Source organism: Gossypium raimondii, chromosome 4, assembly GCF_025698545.1.
Source record: "Gossypium raimondii isolate GPD5lz chromosome 4, ASM2569854v1, whole genome shotgun sequence".
Lineage (NCBI taxonomy): Eukaryota > Viridiplantae > Streptophyta > Magnoliopsida > Malvales > Malvaceae > Gossypium > Gossypium raimondii.
The window spans coordinates 23,464,885-23,486,872 of NC_068568.1; the positions used below are offsets into that span (position 1 = coordinate 23,464,885).

The 21,988-nt window shown below is 32.8% G+C and overlaps 1 protein-coding gene across 6 annotated transcripts; it reads right to left on the minus strand.

Annotated features, from left to right (window-relative positions):
- Nucleotides 1–13,927: 13,927 nt before the first annotated feature.
- Nucleotides 13,928–19,977, minus strand: LOC105766616 (uncharacterized). Of its 6 annotated transcripts, XM_012586132.2 has the most exons (14): nucleotides 19,836–19,897; nucleotides 19,484–19,588; nucleotides 19,306–19,379; nucleotides 18,638–18,709; nucleotides 18,457–18,485; nucleotides 18,315–18,365; nucleotides 17,310–17,354; nucleotides 16,884–16,943; nucleotides 16,698–16,780; nucleotides 16,166–16,313; nucleotides 15,915–15,965; nucleotides 14,710–14,854; nucleotides 14,465–14,559; nucleotides 14,159–14,303 (listed from the first exon to the last, which is right to left on the minus strand). In XM_012586132.2, exons 2-13 carry the CDS (start codon nucleotides 19,549–19,551, stop codon nucleotides 14,492–14,494), a joined length of 894 nt encoding a protein of 297 aa, XP_012441586.2. In that variant the 5' UTR covers nucleotides 19,552–19,588; nucleotides 19,836–19,897; the 3' UTR covers nucleotides 14,159–14,303; nucleotides 14,465–14,491. The 6 variants fall into 6 exon arrangements, 4 of the variants coding, with proteins under 4 accessions (XP_012441585.1, XP_012441586.2, XP_012441587.2 ...); XM_012586131.2 differs by lacking the exon at nucleotides 14,465–14,559 and having other exon boundaries at nucleotides 13,928–14,303; nucleotides 14,750–14,854; nucleotides 19,836–19,977; XR_001125322.2 differs by lacking the exon at nucleotides 14,465–14,559 and having other exon boundaries at nucleotides 14,156–14,303; nucleotides 14,750–14,847.
- Nucleotides 19,978–21,988: the final 2,011 nt, after the last annotated feature.

The following is a 21,988-nucleotide window of genomic DNA, read 5'->3' on the forward strand; positions in this document are numbered from 1 at the left end:
GTACAAAAAGGTGGTCTTTCTCGTATTGTATGTCAATAATATTCTACTAATCAAAAACAATTTAGGAGAATTATCATTGGTAAAACTACTATTAGCTCGACAGTTTAGCATGAAAAACTTAAGTAACGCTAGTTATATTCTTGGAATTTGAATCTTTAGGGATCGAAAGAATAAAACAATATCTCTATCACAAGTTTCATACATCGATAAGGTACTAGAACATTTTACAATGATCGATGCGAAGCCAAGTGCTCAACCAACTGCATTAGGTTTTTATCTTTCTTTAGATGATTGTCCTAAGATAGCAGAAGAAAGAGAGCAGCGTAAGGTTCCATATGCTTTGACAGTTGAAAGTCTTATGTATGTGATGCTTTGCACACGTCTAGATATCTATTTCGCAGTAGGAATGGTTAGTCGATATCAAGCGAATTCTAGTCTAAGGCATTGGCAAGCTATAAAACATATATTAAGATATCTTAAAAGAACTGGGGATTATATGCTTGTGTATCTTGGGGAGAAGTTTACTTCTATTGGATACAGGGACTCATATTTCCAAACCTATAAAGATTCGAGGAAATCGCCATCGGGAAATGTATTCGTCCTAGGTCGTGGAGTCATAGTATGGAGAAGTGTAAAACAAACTTGCACTGTTGACTCTACTATAGAGGCCGAGTATGTGGCTGCTTCTGAGAAAATGAAAGAAGCAATATGGCTTCAAAAGTTTTTTTTATTTCTTAAGGTATCTACCGGAGTGAGCTCAATAACTAAAGCTTCGCATTCTGTAGGCCCATAAGGGGTTAGATGCTGGCCACGAGTTTTAAAGTTGCTTCATACCCAAGGCGAGGATCAAACCCTCGACCACTAGTTAAGGTCATTCCTGGTATGAAAAAAGCTATAACATTGTATTGTGATAATAGTACTGCAATAGCTAATACCAAGGAAATGAGAAGTTGCAAGAGGACGAAACACATTGATCGGAAGTATCACTTAATACTAGAGGCAATAGCCGAAGGAATTGTAGATGTGTTGAAAGTAGCTTCTGAAGATATCCTTGCAGATTAGTTTACTAAGACTCTTGTAACTAGGAGTTTTAACAAATTCGTCAAAGATATGGGAATGGGAAACATGATACATTTACTTCACTAAGTCAAGTGGAAGATTGTTGGGAAATGTGCACATATTGTAGTAAATATGTAATTATGTTCTATGTATTTAAATAATGAATAATTAAATTTCACATTTCACTTATATGTCTTTTGTATTTCTATCTTTCATGTTTTGCATGCATAACGAAATTGTGACAAACAAATATTAGCTCATTGATTGCGCAAGCTCAAACTGATGATAAGTGGCATTATAAGAATGTTTACATTGCAAGAATGACAACTAACTTCAGTAGATAATCTAAACGAGTCTGTAATCCCGGAAAAGAATCAAAGTGAGCATTTGATTCAAATAATGAGAAGGATTATTATGTTGTCTACAATTCCAGTTGTGAAGATGGCTAGTTTTGGCTATCAAAGCAGCTGACTCCATGGGTAGAAACATAGATATATTCATTGGCAAAATGATACATTGGATTCTAAATCCATTTGTGAATTAATTCACTTATGATGTTCATGGTGTGATTTACCTAAATCTTGAGTTAGACACTGATCATGCGTATGTAACTCATATGCTTTGATATAAATGAAGGCTTATGCTGTAAAGATAATTGAGTCAACAGTCGGCATGTTGGGTACATGACTTGTGTATGGCATGGCTTTACTAGAAATAATGGAATTCATATCTCAATTAAAGAGTTAATGATATCCTCTCATTGGCATTGTGTGGATTGATAAATATGAAACATGGCCAAGGGTTGCTTGGTCTCGAACAAGCGATTTATCACAGTCATTTGTTCACAATGGTCATATTAATCATTAAGAAAACACAATGGTGACAATGAGATGAAATAGGATTGTATTGACTGAATGGATTTAACTCAAAAGAATCAATGATATCATATGAGGGTAACACACACATGACGAGGTCATTCAACAAAATAGTTGGATTAATTTCTTTTGTAAAAAGTATACAATAAGGAGTTTTCAATCGTGGTACTTCTTGCAGACTGACTCCATGATTAAGTAATTGTAAATTATTGGAACGATGCTTTTTGAACATAATTACAATTACTTGAGCCTAATTGTATATATTTGATTGGTCTCTCTACTATATCAAAAAAGCTCGATCGGACTATATTTGAACCAAAAGAAAATTCTACTAATTTGAAAATAATTTAATTGAGTTTATTTATTTGATGTGGAATTAAATTGGGCAGTCATAAGAATTGTTCAGCTAGATAATTTGATTAAAGAATTTTCTTGAAAATTTAATTAGGAAAATCTAAGTGTTTTTTGGAAAATTTAATTTTGATTAATCAAATTAATTAAAATTAATATAATATTTTTTAAATTAATTTCCTAGTCAGACAATTGACCCAATGGGTAATTAAACTTAAATAGTGGACTTGAGATCGTCAATTAGACCCGGGAGAACAAAATTGAGACCAAAACCAAAAAATTGGTTTAACCGGGATTAGTACGTAAATTGGACTAACGGACCGACCGGTGTCTAAACCGAATCAATTGAGCCGTCACTAGCCCAGACCGAACCAGCAAAAACTGAACTAGCTCAGGGTGTCAGCGGATGTGATGACGGCATTTGAGTGGCTGGCAAATGGTCAGTGGTGGTAGGTCTTCGATGGTTGAACAGTAGAAGAATTACACTCCTATTGGGACTCTACTAGAGAATTTGATTTCAAATTAACTATTCCAAAAATAATTTTATTTTAATAGATTTAATATTAAACTTAATTTAATATTAATCTTGTAAATAAATATTCTATTAATTTAATAATATTTAATATTAAATTTAATCTAATATTTATCTTTATAAGTATTATACTAATTTAATATTAAAGTGAGTAAGTTTAATCATAGTTGAACTCTCTAAACTCTCCCTATATAAAAAGAGTCTTGGGTCATTATTTCACACACTTGAATTTAAGAGAAAGTTGTAGAGAGAAAATTCTCTGAGCAGTTATTTTAGAAAATTTCTAAAGATATTTTTCTTATTTACAAATTAGCCCAAAAGTTTAGAGAAATTATGAAATTACCCCATTGGTAATTTTTATGAAAAAATTTCTAATTTGAAGCGAGCCCACACTCTGTAGACGTGAGCTTGAGAATAGCGGAGAAGACTACTCGATCGAAATGTTAATCCTAGACGAATCGAAAATGTACAATTTTGATTAAGTGTTTTTTACTTTAGATATCACAACCAAGTTCTTACTTTGGAAAAATTTTTAAAACTTTGGTTTTTCCCTAAATTTATTTTCCACTACGTTTTTCAAACCCAATTCGTCCTATTTCACTACTTGTAGTTATCTGTCGCGGAACTCTTATTTACTTATTTTCCTTTCGATGTCTGCACATTTTATACGTCGCAATGGGCTTTTGGGAAAACACTACCTCACTTGTCATACTTCTTTATAATTATGCATCATATATATATACATTCTTACCAGTACTCATTGATTCGTCGTACTTACATTTCTTCAGAGCTAGCAATAAGCTTTATTCTTTCAGAATATCTTATACGTTGTACATACCAGAGTTCGCCAAGGGTTCTTTTTGTTTAGAGTCCGCTAGATCAGAGCATCACTAACACATTTAGAGGCTCATTACACTTAATCAAGTCCTAATGTTGGGCACTTAAAACCTACATCTTAAGTCTCACTTAGCGTTCCTTTAGAACCTTCCATAGGCAACACTCAAATATTCGGGGTTTCACTAGGTAGGATGTTATAGGCCTTGCCCTAGCTGAGGTCCAATCTAGTCCTACATGCACAAGTTGTTATGGGTCCTCTAAATCTGAGTTAGGTGGACTTCAACTGCCTTCAGAAGGTCTCCACCGAATTGTTCAACTTCAATGCCTATAACCCTGATAGAGGAGATTGGGAAAATTCCAAAGGGAATGGAAGCAATCAACCAACTTATTCATTCCTACTGAGCCTGAAATAGTGGAGGAGGACTTAAAAGATTCAATCGATCTGGAAGAAGTTCCTAGAGAATGCCCCTACACAAAAGAAGCCCCCGCCGAACAAATTGACTAGTGAGCTAAGGGAGTAAACTAAGGACTTTTCTGCTTTTCTTGTATTTAAATCTCTTTTACTCCTTTTGTACGAACCTCCTGATCTCATTAATGAAATCATTAATTTTCTTTCCAACTGTCTAACTTACACTATTACTAATAGTATACCAAAGTATTTGCCATACAAAAGTCTTTAACTTACCTGAGGCATTAAGCCAAGTCCGAAATATTATGCAAACAGGGCTGACTCTCACTTAACTTCCAAAGAATCAGCTAAATCGAAAGCTCTAATACCAATTAACTTGTAACACTCTATACTCGACCCAATTTACCGGATTTGAATATAATATATCACAATACTTACATACTTAATTAAAATTTTCAATCTGTGAAAAATCATATTGAATGTACCTTTTATTTATTTAAAATCCTTTCCAAGACAATAGGTTTGAAATAATACATTTATTGTTTGTTAAACTGTTAAAGATAAAATAAAACCTTACATTAAATTGTCTGATAAAAGACATATTTTTCATTTGAAAAACATCTTTCTTTAAATGTCCCTCTGTACGCCTAATATTTCCCTCGGTTATCGCCATGGCGCGCCCTTGGCTTGGTCCATTTCGGCGCTCTAGTTCGATTCACAGACCTGCATTCCAAAAGTCACTTATAAGTTCAAAGGAACTTAGTGGGTCTCACTCAATGTTACCCTTTTACGGGGTCGTAGAATCTCTCGACTCAAGGGTTTTGTATTTCCTTTCAAACCTTGGCGAATATTTTTCTACTTCCTAGTTGGCAGATAACCATACACCAATATCTACACTTAATCATCTTTTACTCCTTTAATTCAATTGGCAAATCTCAGACTTTACACCTTACTTCGTATCCCATTACATAATTTCTTTGCAAATAGTAGTTGGATAAGCTTCCAGAACAAAAACTCAACGGATACTACTCTTGACGGATTCCTTTACAGTACCGAATGATTATCAGGACATTAGTTACATCATATATTCAAATCAGTCTAGACAAACATACCTTTTTTTTAAAAGAATATAACATTTTAACTCATGCATTAGAAATCTCAAATGACTTCAATACATAATCTAAGAAATTTCCGGTTTGGAGGACACTTACATTACTCCATAGTCCAATACATAAGGCTCATATCATAGAAGATCACTAAGGCAGATTCATCAATTGGTTACTCATGTCGAGAATTCTATTAAAAATGCCTTATAGGCATACCCGGATCTTTTGCAGGTAGACCAACATCTCACCAATTGATCATTATAGAATTCACCCTACGAATTTCCTAGGTAACACGCCATAAAGGCTTTCGAGAGAATTCCCCATAAAAGCTTCCTAAAATACTCTCCACAAGGCTTTCCAGAGGATTCCCACAAATGCTTTCCAGAAAATTTTCCACAAAGGCTTTACATGAAATTCGAATTTACTGTCTCAGTAGACCATCTCTGTGGATGCCATGGGGCTTCTCCCACATGGTCTTATACCTTCATGCCCTCTTGGAGTATCATTATATGATCCCATGGAGCCTCACCCACATGGTCTACACATGTCGTATTCGCTCGCAAGGTCGGGTCGTGATCTTTCAGTCCAGTTTGCAATAAAACTGCCTTACTGAAGGCATCACAAATAAAGCTTCATTTTCATAGTGATCTGCCTGTCCGGTCAATAATAGACCTGCTCTTCCGGAGGCTACACAATGGATCTCTTTCTCACCTTTTTACATAACCCAGATTTGTCAAGTACTGGAGTAATATAATAGGAAAATATTAGGCAGTGACTACACACACGTCAATAACATCTTATACCACACAACGTCATATCATGTCGCATATTGTTCACCTTATTTAACTATTTGTAGATACCTCTCAGAAAACACACGTGAATATAATTACATGACATGCAATAGTTAAGTTTAGAGACTCTCTAGAGACCTACCTTAACCTTGATCTGGAGCTTCCGTTTCAAATGTTCGTCCCAACCAGCAACAGCAACTACTTACGAGGTTATAAGATTTCCATTAATATTATTACAGATATTTTACTAACATTTAAACTACATGTGACCCGCATACAAGGCCTTCCTGTAACACCATTTCCTTCTATAATCGTAATGTTCAAAACTGTAAGACTTACCATAAGGCAGAATTATCTACTCATTATACGAGATCTTAGTCAGATCTTAAATGAAGAAGAAGAAAATGTTGAGGTTAGGAAGAAGAACTTGAACGTTAAACAGAAAGAAAAATCATCTGAAATGGTACCCCCTTTAAATGTACTCTCAGTCCCCCTAATTTCGCTACCAAATCCCGAGTAGGTAAAAGAAAATCTAACAAAGATTAGCCTCACTGTTGACCAGTCATGGGGAGGTCAAATAAATCTGATTTACTCTTGTTGAGCAATGGCCAACCATGTTGCTTGTGATGATTTGTTTAGTTTTTTGGTTATAGAGTACAAGTAATCTTTCATTTATTTTTCTATTGTGCTTTTTACTTTGATCTCACCATCTGTTGATCCAGAATCCCCAAAACTCCCAATCAAACCCAATACAATATCTAATTTGACAGTACTCGTGCTATTCGAGCGTACTATATCTTGGCGGTGACTCTTTCAATGTGGTCTTAGAGATAATTAAGTCTCCTACAGCTTCCTCATACACATGACAGGCTCTTAGTGCTCAAAAAAAACTACAACACCCCAAACCCGACCTAGAAGTTAGGCCCGAATCTGGCGTGTCACATTGAAGTGTTTTTTGAAAACCATGTTTTCATTAAAAACCCTTCTTGAAATTTCAAACTTCTTGCCATTTAAAACTTGTATAAAACCTCAGTATGCGTTTGTTTATTTTCAATCGTGGTTTATTAAAAAGTTATTACCTTCAAAACCTAATTGTTAAAGAAAGCTTACTTTAAAGCAAATGATCTACAAGAATGTGATATTTAAAATTTGAGGTGCGAAAACATAATGTTAGAAAATAATTATTGTTTTGGAAAACCATGTTCTACTTCTAGCAGATATAAATCACAATCACATCAAATCCCAAATTTAAAATCCAGAAATTATAGAGGCCTTATTACAACCCGAATCAAAACCAAATTGCTTAAGTAAATGAGCAAAACAGAATAAAACAAGTGCAGTTGTGTGGCCCTCTCCGAGTCCCTCACAACTTCGAACCGTCTAACGCTGGGGATTACCTGAAAGGTTAAAAACGGGGTGAGTTTACGAAAACTCAATGTGTAATCCCCTTATTAAAGAAACAGAAACAGCCTAGGCCTGAGCCATTAACAGTAAAGTATCAGTGTGGGCCTTAACCCATTACAGTAACGGTGGCAAATGGCCTTAGCCCCCATCAGCCTCGGTTAGACTCGAGCCTAAAACAAATGGCACATATTAAATATATCTGGGTCTAAGCCCATCTCAATATCAGAATCAGTATATGCAATGCATAAATACCCATACCAGCCCTGCACTCCATCTCTTGTCCAACCCTACACTCATGTTGGGATTAAATTGACCCACCCATCCCTACACTCCTTATGTAGTACCGGTTGCAGCACTAACCAAAATTGCAGCAGAGCTGCCAATCACATAATTGGCTTAGTCATCGATGGGTCCACAGTCGTCTCATGCATCCCGTGCGACCCTCACATATCAATCATTTCCTCCAATACAAGATTCCAATCCCATGCAGTATGTCGTGTATGCAGTATGCCATGCTCAGAATCAGTCATATATTTATCATAGAATAAGTCGGTCATACACACATTTTAATTCCTAGGGGTAGAACAGTCATTTTAACCCGAAGGTATTTCGATAATTTTACCCTTCGGGGGTATTTCGATAATTTTACCCTTTAGGGGTATTTTAGTAATTTTATCCATCAGGGTATTTCTATAATTTTACCCATCGAGGGTATTTTGGTAATTTTACCCATCGAGGGTATTTCGTTCATTTTACCCATCGAGGCTATTTTAATAATTTTACCAATCAAGGGTATTTCGATAATTTTACCCATCGAGGGTATTTCGGTCATTGTACCTATCGAGGGTATTTCAGTCTTTTTAGCCATCGAGGGTATTTTAGTAATTTTAGAGGCCCAATACTTCTAGGCCTAAATTCCGGGGCGTTACAAAAACTTTGGGGTGTACCTCTTCATAAGAGCACACTTTCTTGATTATAATCTTTCTCCTATAATAAACATCCTGCGACCAATTCCTTAAATACCGACAACGACCAGATGATTTAGTGCTAGTATGCGTCAATACTCTAACTTACCATTAGGCCAATAGGGTGGTGGATTATGTTATTACAGTGTGCCCAATAGTTCAGCTATTACTTATCTTCTCAGATCCATCGTTTTTTAGGGTATGACACTTATTGCAATAGAAGAGGAGATGGAATCTCTTCCAAATAACAAGACTTGAAGACTCGTGAAACCACCCACTAGAAAGAAAATAGTTGGTTGCAATTGGGTGTTCAAAAAGAAGGATCACGTCTAGGTGACACTAGATATAAGGCAAAGTTGGTCGCAAATGGCTATAGACAAATGGAGGGAGTTGATTTTCACAATATTTTCTCTCTTATTGTGAAGCATACACCCATTCGGGCATTGTTAGCCCTTGTAGCATTACACAACCTTGAATTAGAGCGATTATATGTGAAAACTACATTCCTTCATAGCAATCTAAAGGAGGACATTTACATGTAGTAATCTGAAGGCTACAAGATCGAAGGCAAGGAAGATCATGTTTGCCTTCTTCAAAAAATCTTTGTATGACCTAAAGCAGTCTCTTCGGTAATGGTATAAGAAGTTTGATTCATTCATGTCAAGCATCGATTTTGTACGAAGTATGATAGCTATGTATACTTTTACTGTCTTGATGATAGATCGTATATATACTTGTTGCTTTATGTTAATGATATGTTAATTGCGGCTAAAGATCCATCCGAAATTGATTGGTTGAAAATCATGCTTAACTCTAAATTCAAGATAAAGGATCTTGGTGCAGTTAAGAAAATTTTAGGAATGGAAATTTTTAGAGATAGACACTCTGAGAGGATATTCTTGTCACAGTAAAGGTATATCAAAAAGATCCTCAAGCGGTTCAAAATGAAAAATTTGAAGCCAATTTGTGCTCCCTTAGTTGCATAGTTCATACTTTTGGCTTCAAAATGAAAAGTATATGTCCTCGATTCCTTACTCCAATGCAATCAAAAGCTTCATGTATGCAATGTTTTGCACTCATCTCGATATTTCATATACTGTTAGTGTTGTAAGTAGATACATGGCTAGACCCGGGAAATTATATTGGCAAGCAGTTAAGTAGATTCTCAGATACTTGAGGGGCACATCAAATAATCATTTAGAGTTCGGAAGAAGTTTAGAGGGTTTAGTGGGCTTCGTAGACTCAGATTATGCAGGAGATCTAGACAAAAGAAGATCCCTCACGGGATATCTGTTTATTTTCGGGAAATGCGCCATTAGCTAGAAAGTTGTGCTTCAAGCCATTGTAGCATTATCGACTACCGAACTTGAATATGGCAATTACAAAAGCTGTGAAAGAAATCATTTGGTTGACAGGTCTATTTGGGAAGCTAGTTAATAAGCACGATGCAACTATTGTATATTACGATAGTCAAAGTGTCATACATCTCACTAAGGATCGGATGCATCATGAAAGAACAAAGCACATAGACATTCGGTATCACTTTATTTGGGAGGTAGTTGTTCAAGAAGGTGTTCAGATTCACAAAATCGGCATAAAAAATAATCTAGCCGATATGATGACCAAAAGTCTTCCAGTTTCCAAGTTCAAACATTGTTTGGACGTGGTCAACATCCTCCAAAGATCAAGTTAGGCCCTAGACGGGACTCATTAAAGAAGGTGTCATAGAAATATGAGTCAAGGTAGAGTTTGTAAAGTGTGCCTCATATTTTGGACAAAACAGAGTCTACGTTGTGACGAGGAAGAGTTGACATCCCGACAACATGACATGTGATGTCCCAACGAGCCGATAAACAACGTCATGACATAACGACGTGTTCCCTACTAAAGCGAGTTTCTTCTCCTAGTTAGACTATGCTACCTTCTCCCAGTCGAACTCTAATAACTCTAAGGATATTTAATCAGATTAACCCACGAATTTCAGCCTATAAATACAGCTCTTAACCACCCTAGAGAGCTTGATTCAACAATACAATTAAAAGAGAGTTTTGTGGGAATTTTAGGAGAACTTATGTAGTTTGGGTTCGAATTTGTTTTTATTTCTCCATCTTGTACTCCCCTTCGATTATTTGTCATTTTAGTAAAATTTTCTTTGCTCGTGATTTTTTATCCTCTTTAGAGGAATTTTTCCACGTAAATATTTGTGTCCAATTTTCTCTCTTCATTCTTATTCGTTGCTTATACGAGTCTATCCTCAACATAAATTGTTAGTTACAAAGGTATTAATATTTTGTTTGATGGATGTTTAAATTATAATCGATAACAGTAAATAGTGACTTTGTTTTGAAAAAAAACAAAGAGTTAAGAAAATGCCTCTTAACCGTCTTGAAATATCTTAATAATAAAATTAAGGGTAAATAATGACTAAATTTTCATTTTAATCATTAACGAATAAATTCTTGTTTTGATCACTTAATTTAAAAAATTACAATTTGATCATTAAACCATTCAAAAGTTTTTATTTCATTATGCTGTTAAAATCAAAGAACCAAAATTCAAACAGTTTTTTTCTTCGATCTCCAAAATTAACATTCAAATTGACTTGGATCTAAAGTATGTTCTTCTTGTTAATGGGTATTGATCCATCATATCGATCATCAAATCATTTCTTGGAGCTCGCTAATGGAACTTTAAAAAAAATTACAACACAGTGACATAAATAAAAACTTTTGAATAGTTCAATAACTTAAATGAAAACTTTTAAATAATTCAATGATCAAATTATAACTTTTTTAGTTAATTGACCAAAACGAAAACTTAACCATAATTTAGTGAATCCTAAAATTAACCTAAGAACATGTTAAAAAAAATCTTAAATCGAACTCAAATTTCAGCTCAAATAATGGTGTTTTAAGTCCAACATGAGAATGAACCTCAGACCGAAATTAAAAAAATTCGGCATACACGGCAAAGGTACCTAAATTTAGACTAGATTAAACATGAGTAATAGGTACAATAAACCATCTAATAAGGCTGACTTCACTCAGAACACTCACGTGAGGATAGAAAATGCCTCACCATGAACAAGACAATGGATTTTCCTTTTGTCTTTTATACTGTTTGTAACTTTGTCACTTAGAATAGGGTGTGACTGCTGATTAGGGGCATATCTCTAGAATACATATACAGACACATATACTTCTTCAAAATAAATAATATATAAAAGAATAAGAGTGACATATAATATAAGTAGTTCACATATGGACATGGATGCTACCATCTTTATATAGCATTTCTTGCACGCTCTCTACCATTATTGCAATGGTTATGAGATGATTATCATACAAAATGGATAAATATTAGTCAAAACTATGGCCCAACTTGATATGTTAAAGAACTAACTCTGTGTTTGGTTGGCTGTAATAACAATGTATTACAACCTAATTTAGTGGGCCCATCACTAAACCGTTGTTTGATTGGTTGTAATAGTTATTACAGCCCTATTCCATACGGTCTTATTCAGAGTAAAAATGTAGCATACAATTCCGTGCTTTCCCCACTGAATGATGATTCAGGGAACGAGTGACATAACAAATCTTTTTCTCTTCAATATATTTACAAAATTAGAATTCTTGATAGCTTAATCCATTGAAAAAAAAAAGGAAGTGAAGCGTTTTTTGGGTCATCTTGCAGGATCCAAGATCCGATAAGTGTTAATTCAAACCCAAATTTCAAATGCCCTAAATATGAGGTTCTTATAATGGGTTTTGGTTTACAGATCTAATTTGTCAATTCTTAGTTTGTTCGATATTCTTTTATCAAATTGTAAGATTTTTATTTTTCAGTATTTTCTATTGAAATTACTATTTTATTTTATTTATTGTTGCTTTTTATTATTATTGTGTACATGAATGTACTGCTTTTAAAGTTGATTTCAATGAAATTATTGTATAGTTGTGCTTGTGGGTTCTTATTATTTTTGGTTAATGAAAGTTTTTCGAGTTTAATATATTTTTTATGATAATTAATTAAAAAATAAGGGCTTCCACTATGACAATGGGTTTTCTTATGGTGATTTCATATAAACTTGGTGAGGTATAATTTATAAATCTTGATTTTTCAAAGACCTACATCAAGAAGTGTAAAACATATACTTCTTGTACTAAAAATCATATTTCCATTTTCGTATGACAAACTTTACATTCATGAAGCTTCCTTCTCTTTTCTTTTGCAGCCAAAGATGGCCCAATTGTTTTTTTTTTTTTAATAACCAGTAATTCAATAATTCTAGAGAGTAGATATGTGAAAATTGGTGAACATTGTCCATGAAAATCAAAGAGACCCTTTTTTTGTATTTGTGAAATTTCTGTGTGGTTTTCTTTGTTGCGTTGGGTTTTTTTTTTTTTTTTAATTCTTGCATATCAGTTAAATATCATGGTTAATAGTTTCTGGTTGTGGTAAGGTTGTAAAATAAATTTGTTACCTTTTACATTTGCATTCACCAATATCAATTTGCATATTCGCGGAAATAAGCAAGTATCTGGTTTTAGAGGCCAACATTTTTAATGTAGTTTCATTTTGTTGATGAATCAATTTACAATGGTGGAAGTTGCACATCAATTAACAATTTTAATTTAGTTTCATTTTGTTGAATGATGATTTCAATCAATTGTTTGATGCTTTGAATGTTTATGCTGCCGATAAACACCAACAAATGGTATGCAAAGAAAGTATTTGCAGCTGCTTTGAATCGATTGTTTGATGTTTAAATCAATTATTTTCTACTTTTAATCGATTGTTTTGTTATTTGAATGGTCGATTCATTATGGTTTAAATCAATTCTTTTTGGATTAACTCGATTCAAAAACCCAACAAACTTAAAGACGCAACAAACAACTTTAATGTTGTTAATAAGATCAGAGAAGGGCAATGGACTTCGTCTTTTGATCCTCATATTGGCAAAACAACAATTCAACTTTAACACATTAAGCCAACTGTTTGAAGATGCATTTGTAAAATTTTAATCAACATAGCATTTTGTTTATGGTGATATACATCTTTTAATCTAAAGAATTATACCAATGGCAATGCTAAATATGACCCGAGATATTTCAAATTTAATATAAGCTAATAACATCATGTAATTTTTGTTAATGTATGAACAATACGTTTGGATGTAAAATATAATTATCAAGTTATTTATTACTTTTAATCTTTTACTTTTTAGTTTAGATGATAATTAAATTATTTGTTTCATAATAATATTCTAGCACATTAAATTTATATTGCAGGCTATATATTATTTTTTAATATTATATATCATATATTTTTATTAATTTATATTTAAATAATAATTATATTAAGAATATTATTAAATTATATATTTTTATTTTATTTTATTAAATTTTATTTAATAATAATTATATTAAAATATGATTAAATTATTTTTATTTTTATTAAATTATATATTTAATAATAATCCTATTAAAATTTAATAACAATAACAATAATCATTTACTTAAAAACTTATGCTAAGAGTATTTTGGTCATTTTAGCTTTTTCCTTATGCTATTATAATATCTATTCCATTTAACCAAATACAATAATACTATTACAGTTCTATTCCATTCCATTTAATCAAACAATTGAATTACTGATTACAGCTCTATTCCATTACAACTTTATTCTATTACAACTCTATTCCATTAGAGTGAACCAAAGTACATTAAGAGTGATATCTAGCTTATTTCAGATGTCACTGCAGTTGATTTGATACTCGAACCAACTGCATTGCAATCAAAATAATGCAATAATTATAAGACTAATCTTACCGGCATCATCTAGCTAATTTGTTCTTTATCAGGCTAGCAATATGGCGAGCAACCCATATGGAGCCAGCCTCCGTACAACAAAAACCGTGAGTGTGGCCCTCCCTTTCTATTGATAGAGCAATTCCTGAGGCCTGCCTAGAGACCTAAGAGGGAAACAAATAAAATTAAACCAAATTAAACATGTTTCTCGGCAACAAAGGGTAAATGATGGCAAGTAAAGATGGAACAACTGTTAAAGTGGAAAGCCAGAAAAGCACAATATCAAAAGTAACACCATGTTCTTGATGGTTACTGTAATAATCACCTTCCTATCAGATGCACCATCTCTACATCAGTATAGCTGCAAGATTTCTAAGTAACACCATTTGTTTTTTGCATTTTGTTGTATCAGGGCTTTTACTGCAAGGGACATCTAGTTTGATAAGGAATTTCGATTCAATAGCAGGCTGCCTTAGGTTTATCTTTCTCTTTATCTTTTTTATTAATCAAGCTACCGTGTTGATGGCCTTTTACGGTTCTCTAGCAATAGGGGGTTTTGAGGGTCCGAACCTGAAATACAAGACTTGAGAAAGAGAGAGTTGGATTCTACCTCTTCGAACATTTGTAATGGACCCCAGTGATCATCAATGCCATACAAGAATGAAATTTTCTCCTGGTTTTCTCTCATAAATTCCCAATCTGGTGTTTCTGAAAGCTAACAGACAAGGATTAAAGTAAGTAAATGACCACAAGATTGTTGATGTAAGTTTATAGCCCTATCTCAGTAAATCAGCCCTATATTTTTCAATCTGCAGTGGTGCACTTGAACCAAAAACAAAAGACAACATAATGCCACAAACGGAAGCAGGAAACCACGAAAGATGCAATCCTTGTTTTGGAACTAAATATCCATTAACACAATGACATGAACAATCCAAGCAAAAAGCACCAGGTTTTATAATCCGAAACTTATTCAAACGACAGACTAATATCATCCAAGGTGCAGTCAACCTCAGTATCGATCGATGTATGGAAGTGCAGTGATCTAAACAAAAGAAACATAAATGGACCTGCGTCAACACACATCATAAAAGACTATATTGTGGTTTTTTGAGGCAACAAGACAAAACCAGATATCTGAATGGGGGTACTTTTATGTATTTGTGAATCAGATTTTTTTTTAGGGATCTACAAGAAAAGCAAGAAAAATCAGTGAAAGTATTCCCAAGCAGAAAGGTTGCACAAATACAATAACAACAAAAGCACATGATCAAGAACATTTATGAATTCGATGTGGCATGAAATGTTCTTGGACAAGATACTTGTGTTGTTCTAAATTATGACCAATTTTTATAAAATTTTAGGGTGTGCTTAATTGGATGGAAAAGTGGAGAGATGGGAGGAGGGAATGGAAAAGTAGAAAGAAAATAAATTTGGAATGAGCTTGGTTGGGAAGGAAAGTGAGAGGAAAGAGAATAGGAGTGATATTTTTTATCCTAATACATAAAAACCAATCCTTCCAAATTGGAATGATGAGAGGAGAGAAAATCGGAGAGAAGTGTATGTTAGTTCAAATTATACATTTTTCAATTGTTGCATTTTCTTTTTATTTTTCCATCTTTCCTACCAAAGACACCTATGGAAAGAAAATATATTTTCCATCCCTCTAGTTTTTCACCCTTTCAATTTTCCATTTTTCCAATTTTCTTTCCTTCGTACTAAGCAAAGCCTTAGTCTCTTACAGCACCAATTTCCTGTTGTCAGCATGAGCATACCTTTATGAACTCCGTCCTGGCCATATATAGCACATTGCGTATAGTATGATACTGCAAATAAAAAATATGTAAAACAAAAATTAAAGCCTTCAATATTAAACAAGCACTTGATTTTAATACACACATATATACACGCAAGAATACAATTAAATAGTCCCCTAGGGCAATCTGTACTGAGGGTGCGAATAGACCCAGAAAAGAAAGAAATACTGCTTATAATCAGAAAGAACTGCATTTTAACAGGACTTGACCTGTGGTAAGTGAGAGCAACAAGCTTCGTGGGCAGTATTAGACCATGACTTCCCATTCGAAAGTTCAGAAATTAGCCTCAAAACCTGTCTTGGTAACAACCTCAACGATGCTACAAAAAGTGTAACCATAGTGGACAGTACTCTGGACCTGAAACCCATATATTGATTCTATTCAGTCTCCAATCCGTATCCATGAACAATAGAATGTTAAAATTTTGAACAAATATTCAAAACCACCATAGCAGATAAGGTTTTCTTTTATTTTAGGTTATAAAAGATGACTGAATAAATGATATATGAGATTATGATTCTGAACAAACTTTACAAGTATTGTTCAGTTAGGGAATCATATGGTATAGTGGGAAAGGAAATTTAAACATGCCATACAATACTGCAGTGTGGAGCAAGTGCGACAAATAGAAGAAGACTGAGGGCAGAATACTGGAAATTAGTATTCATCATAATAGAGATCTGAAATGTTTCCCACACAAACCATGCATAGTGGGAAGCAATGATAAAGAAAGAGTCTTACATAATAACCTTCACGATGACAGCCTGTTTCTTTGATTGCAGATTTAAGGCTAAAAATGGGTAGAGTCCAATGCAATACATTGCCTAAAACACCAGATTAAGAATTTTAGGAAACAATTTTTTTCGTTTCACAAACTTGAATGGTAAAAATTATGTTGAATAAATTAGTTGAAAATGGTCATTCCACCTTCTCTGGCAGCCTCCTTAGCATTTCTAGTGCTATATATGAACCAATAGAGTGCCCTACCTTCATGGAAAATTAAACATCTACAATGAGTTTAAACTTAGAAATCAGAATCAACTGCAAGAATTTTGGAATACATCACTTTATGAAATTTTAGTGTTTCCTTCCAAGCCAAAATATTATTCACTAGTAGAAATGAAAATCAAACATGAGTCCTTAACAGAAAAACAAATAAAAAGGCACTTATTGAAAAAGATGTTGCACATTATCAAATGTTAGATCGAAAACTATATGCCAAGAATGAAAAAGATATTTCTCCTTGTATCGGGGGAAAAGAAAAACATTTCAAGAGGTTATATTCTTGGAAGAAGAAACTGTTTCTAGGACTAGCAGGAAGATGAAACTACAGAAGTTAGAAATTAGTCTTACAAGAACTAAAGGGGCTTCAATATTTTGCACTTTGATGAACTCAATCTGCAAAAGTAAAAATTAAAGCAAAGTTATAATCCTTTATGATGAATTGGTAAGCTAAACATGGTTTTCATCGTGATTCTAAGCTAAAGATCTTCATCTAGAAAGATAGGCTAGGCAAAAAGGATAACCAATAATCCAATTCAACAAGAAAAAGAAGCTTGGTCAATTGTGGAGAATAGTTAATTTGATTTTCAAGCGACTAACACATAAAACTTCAGTTCTCAAGTTTATCCTAACTAAATTCAGTCTTCCAACCATGGTAGTCAGTACCGTACAAATACTGGCCAGTAAGTACCGTTCCGGTCCTAAACCGGTACCAAGTAGTCTATGTTCAGTTTCAGTCAAAGTTTTGGTGCATTTTGGATATTTCGGTGTGTTTCAGCCTGTATCGGTCAATTTCGGCCCATACCAGTTGGTACAAAATTTTGATATTTTAAACCAATCTTTTTAAATGTTCCTTCTTTAATTTTTCTATAATTACATTTAAAATTAAAATATAGTTATAAATTAAGTTATTGAACCTAATTAATAATTTTAAAACTTATATTTACATATAAATATATTTATATCGATGTAATTGAGATATATTATGAATATATAACATATATGGATGTAACTGAGATAAATCATGTATTATAACATTTAATTTATTAAGAAACTAAAAATCAGAATAAAGATACCAATACACTGAAACATGTCGATACTGGTACAACTAGTATCAAGGCAAAAACGGTACGCCCACCAGTATGGTACTGACTAACTTGCTTCCAACTCAGAGCATATTAGTTAAGAATTTTTAAACAGCTCAACAGACAAGGTAAATCAAAATGTATCATATTCATGGACAATTCAGGAAATTAAAATTAATAATAGAGAATACTGGCAATTTTGAAAGAGACTCGCTAAAATTCTTCATATTTATCAATATGATAAAAGCTAAATAAATAAATAGAAGGTCACCTTGTGATCAATTTGTTCTTGCAAGGAATACAACTTTCCGTGTTCCCAATTCTTCAACGGAGGTTAAAGGAGGAGGAAATAATTAGAAAATCAAAGATGCACATAGATTACAAAAAAAAAAAAAAACAACCATTTTAGGTACCTTTTCTGTATGACCTGAAGCGCCAACAGCTGCTTGGAACCGTAGGAAAGCAAGAAACTATTAAATACAATAATAGGGATAATAATAATAATAATAATAATAATAATAATAATAATAATAATAATAAAAAGATAATAAAGAGAATATTTTTCATTAAAAGAGAAACTTCTCAATCTGTTACCTGATACAGATGCCGTTCCTCCCAAGGACTTGAACAATGATTCCACAAATTCCTTGTAAAAGGTAATAACACCTGAGATCATCAGATGCAATTGAGATCTAATTCTAACAATTCAAATAGGGTTAATATACAATATGGTACCTGAGTTTGGCTTCAACATTTAATTCAGTACCTAAGTTTTCATTCGTCCTAATTTGCTACCTGAGTTTGGCTTCAATGCTCACTTTGGTACCTAAACCAAATGGCATCATGTGGTCCAACGAGTATTTGATGTCTAATCTAGAAAAAAGAATATGAATACTTAATTGGGACCAAAACATTCTCGGATACTAAATAGAACATTGAAGTCAAACTTGGGTACTTGGGAAAAATATTCATTCATCCTAATTTGCTACCTGAGTTTGATTTCAATATTCAATTTGGTACCTAAACCAAATGGCATCATGTGGTCCAACGAGTCTTTGATGTCTAATCTAGTAAAAAAATTATAGATGCTTACTTGGGACCATAACATTCTCGGATACTAAATAGAACATTGAAGTCAAAATTGGTTACTTGGTAAAAATATTAGTATCAAATTGAACCTTAAAGCCAAAATCAGGTACAAGATAGTATATTAACCCATTCAACTAATACTAAAATAGTACATCAAAGACATTAAAACATACCAGGATTTCCAGGAACAAACACAACATGAAAAGAGGGACGATCAGCACGAATTTCAAGTATCTCAGTCATGCAACTGCAGAGCAAAGATGTCCAAAAAGATCAATAAAACAAGCATCGATATGAAACCTCTTTAAAAACTAAAGAAAATAAAATAGAATCTTTATAAACATAACATACCCGGAGACACTGCACAACCTAAGATTTACACATTTCGTAGCATTTGAATCCAAATCCGTAAAATCCATTTCTCTACGGCTGGAATTTGGTATGCTATCAGTTCTCCTGAAAATTGAAAAAAGTTTATCGGGTTGACTTAAAAATTCCTCATGCTGTCAACAACTGGGCTGTACCCATATTTCATGACATTGTAAGTGCTTAAAAACTGAGAATAATGAAGCCTGTTGTCACATGCATCAACAATCTTATAAAGCTAATGCATACAGAAGACAGTTGGGAGAGTTTTTTGTTTCTTTTTATAAACCCAGAAATATAGTTGCATATTATCATCAAATGAAGAATTGGAATATACCTGTACTTGAAGGAGCGAATAAAAGAACGGGGTCTCTCTGTTAGAGCAGCAATACGAGCTAACATTTCTGATCTTTTTCGCTCAAACCTTTTATAATTATAGATTTATTATATGCTATTTTCAGTCAGTTCTTTTGTAAAGCTGTAACAAATGTTTCCTGTTTAAGCCTTAAGCGGATTGTTCTTGGGCTGATAAAAAAGTGATGGAGAGTGAGCTGACCCAGTTAGCTACCATACGAGTACCTAACAGGAAAATGGGCCAGGATGAGAACTTACCACTGAATCTCTGACCACTTACCGTTGAGCCCGAATCAGCTGATTTTATGTATTTAATATTTAATTATTTTTAAATATTATATTTTTAACATATTAATTAACATGAAATAATATTTTTATTTTAATTATTAAAATATATTAATTTATTAATTCAAATATTATAATATGAAATTTCCAAATAATAATTAAGGCATTTCTAAATGCAAAGTAAGATTATTAAAATAATAACTAATTAGCATAATTAACTATTAATTAAGTTTAAAATGCATAAAATTATACCAAAATAATAATTTTTTTCAAATAAAATTAGCACAACTTTTTACATCAAAATTTTTAATTAATAACACATTTTCTTATATTTTATACTTGAGTTCTAATTAAGTAATAATTCTATTTTAAAATTTGAACAATTTTTAACTAATAATTATAAATTAAATTATAATTATGTATGATTATCACAACTTTTATTAAATCATAATTATTTTTAAATGTGCAATTGTTACATTATAATTATTTTTAAATGTTAATTTAGTAATATGAAGAAAATTAAAGAGTATTTTCAATCAATTCAAAGAGTTTTTCAAACTCATGCTTTATATATATATATATATATATATATATATATATATATATATATATATATATATATATATTATGGATATAGATTATAGATGAATAAAATTTCGACAAGGTATATAACTTGTTTTACATTTCATAATTGAATTTATAAAAGGCTTCAAATTCTAATAAATTTACTTACACTTAATTATTTTAAATTCGTATTAAATTTGATTATTTATATTTATATTTTGTATTAAATATTTGATTAAATTAATATTAAAATCAATCCAACACCAATTCAATAGGATAATAATGAAAATATTTTACTTAAAAAGTCTTTTATTATAGGTCAAGCTCATCAGCTCACAGATTGAAAATGGGACTGGTAAGGAGGTGTTGAATAGTGATGGGAAAGTCATGAAGAAAATCATTTGCCCAAGAAATAAAGGTCATTCTTTGGCTTTTTTATTATTATTATTTTCAAATAATGTGTTTTTCTATATTTTCATGAAATTTTCAAGGGTGCGCCAGTAGCAAATTTTCACGTATTTTTGTGAGAATAATCAATAGCACAAGCTTTATATTGTGGGTCTTTTAGAGACTAGAGTTAGTGGTGTTAAAGCTGATTTGATCATCGCTAATCTCGATTTTCAATTCTCTCATTGTGTGGAGGCATTTGGTTTTTCTAGGGGTATTTGGATTAGATGGAATGAGTTAATTTGTGTCAAAGTCCTTCGGAGCCATCCTCAATTTGTTTTGTTACAGGTTTTTGATAATTCTCTAGATCGACCTTTGTTTTTTTCGTTTATAGTAGTCATTATAGTCGAAAACAAAAACACCTTTGGGAAGGCTTCAAGATGACTATTCCAAGTAACAAGTCTCATTGGTTGGCAGTAGGGGACTTTAATGCACTTATTTCTTCTAGTGAAAAAAGAGGTGGGCAAATTATTTGGAAAATATGCCCCTTTTTTGGTGATTTTATGGAACCGACTAAATAGCATGATTTGGGGTTTAGAGGCCCTACTTTTACATGGAATAGAGGTGGTGTGTTTGAGCACTTAGATAGAGCTATTGGCAATGATGAGTGGACTGACTCTTTCCGAAATTGGTTTGTGACTCATCTTCCAATACTCAAATCTAACCATAGACCTCTCTTGGTTTCTCTCAAACCATCGTTTCGCTTATCTAAAGGTCGTCCTTTTCATTTTTTAGCTGGTTGGTTAGAACATCCAGATTTCTCGAAGTTTTTCATGGAAAAGTAGAGCTTTAATGGGTATTTTTCGGATTCTTTTGCTCACTTCATGAATCAACTCAAGA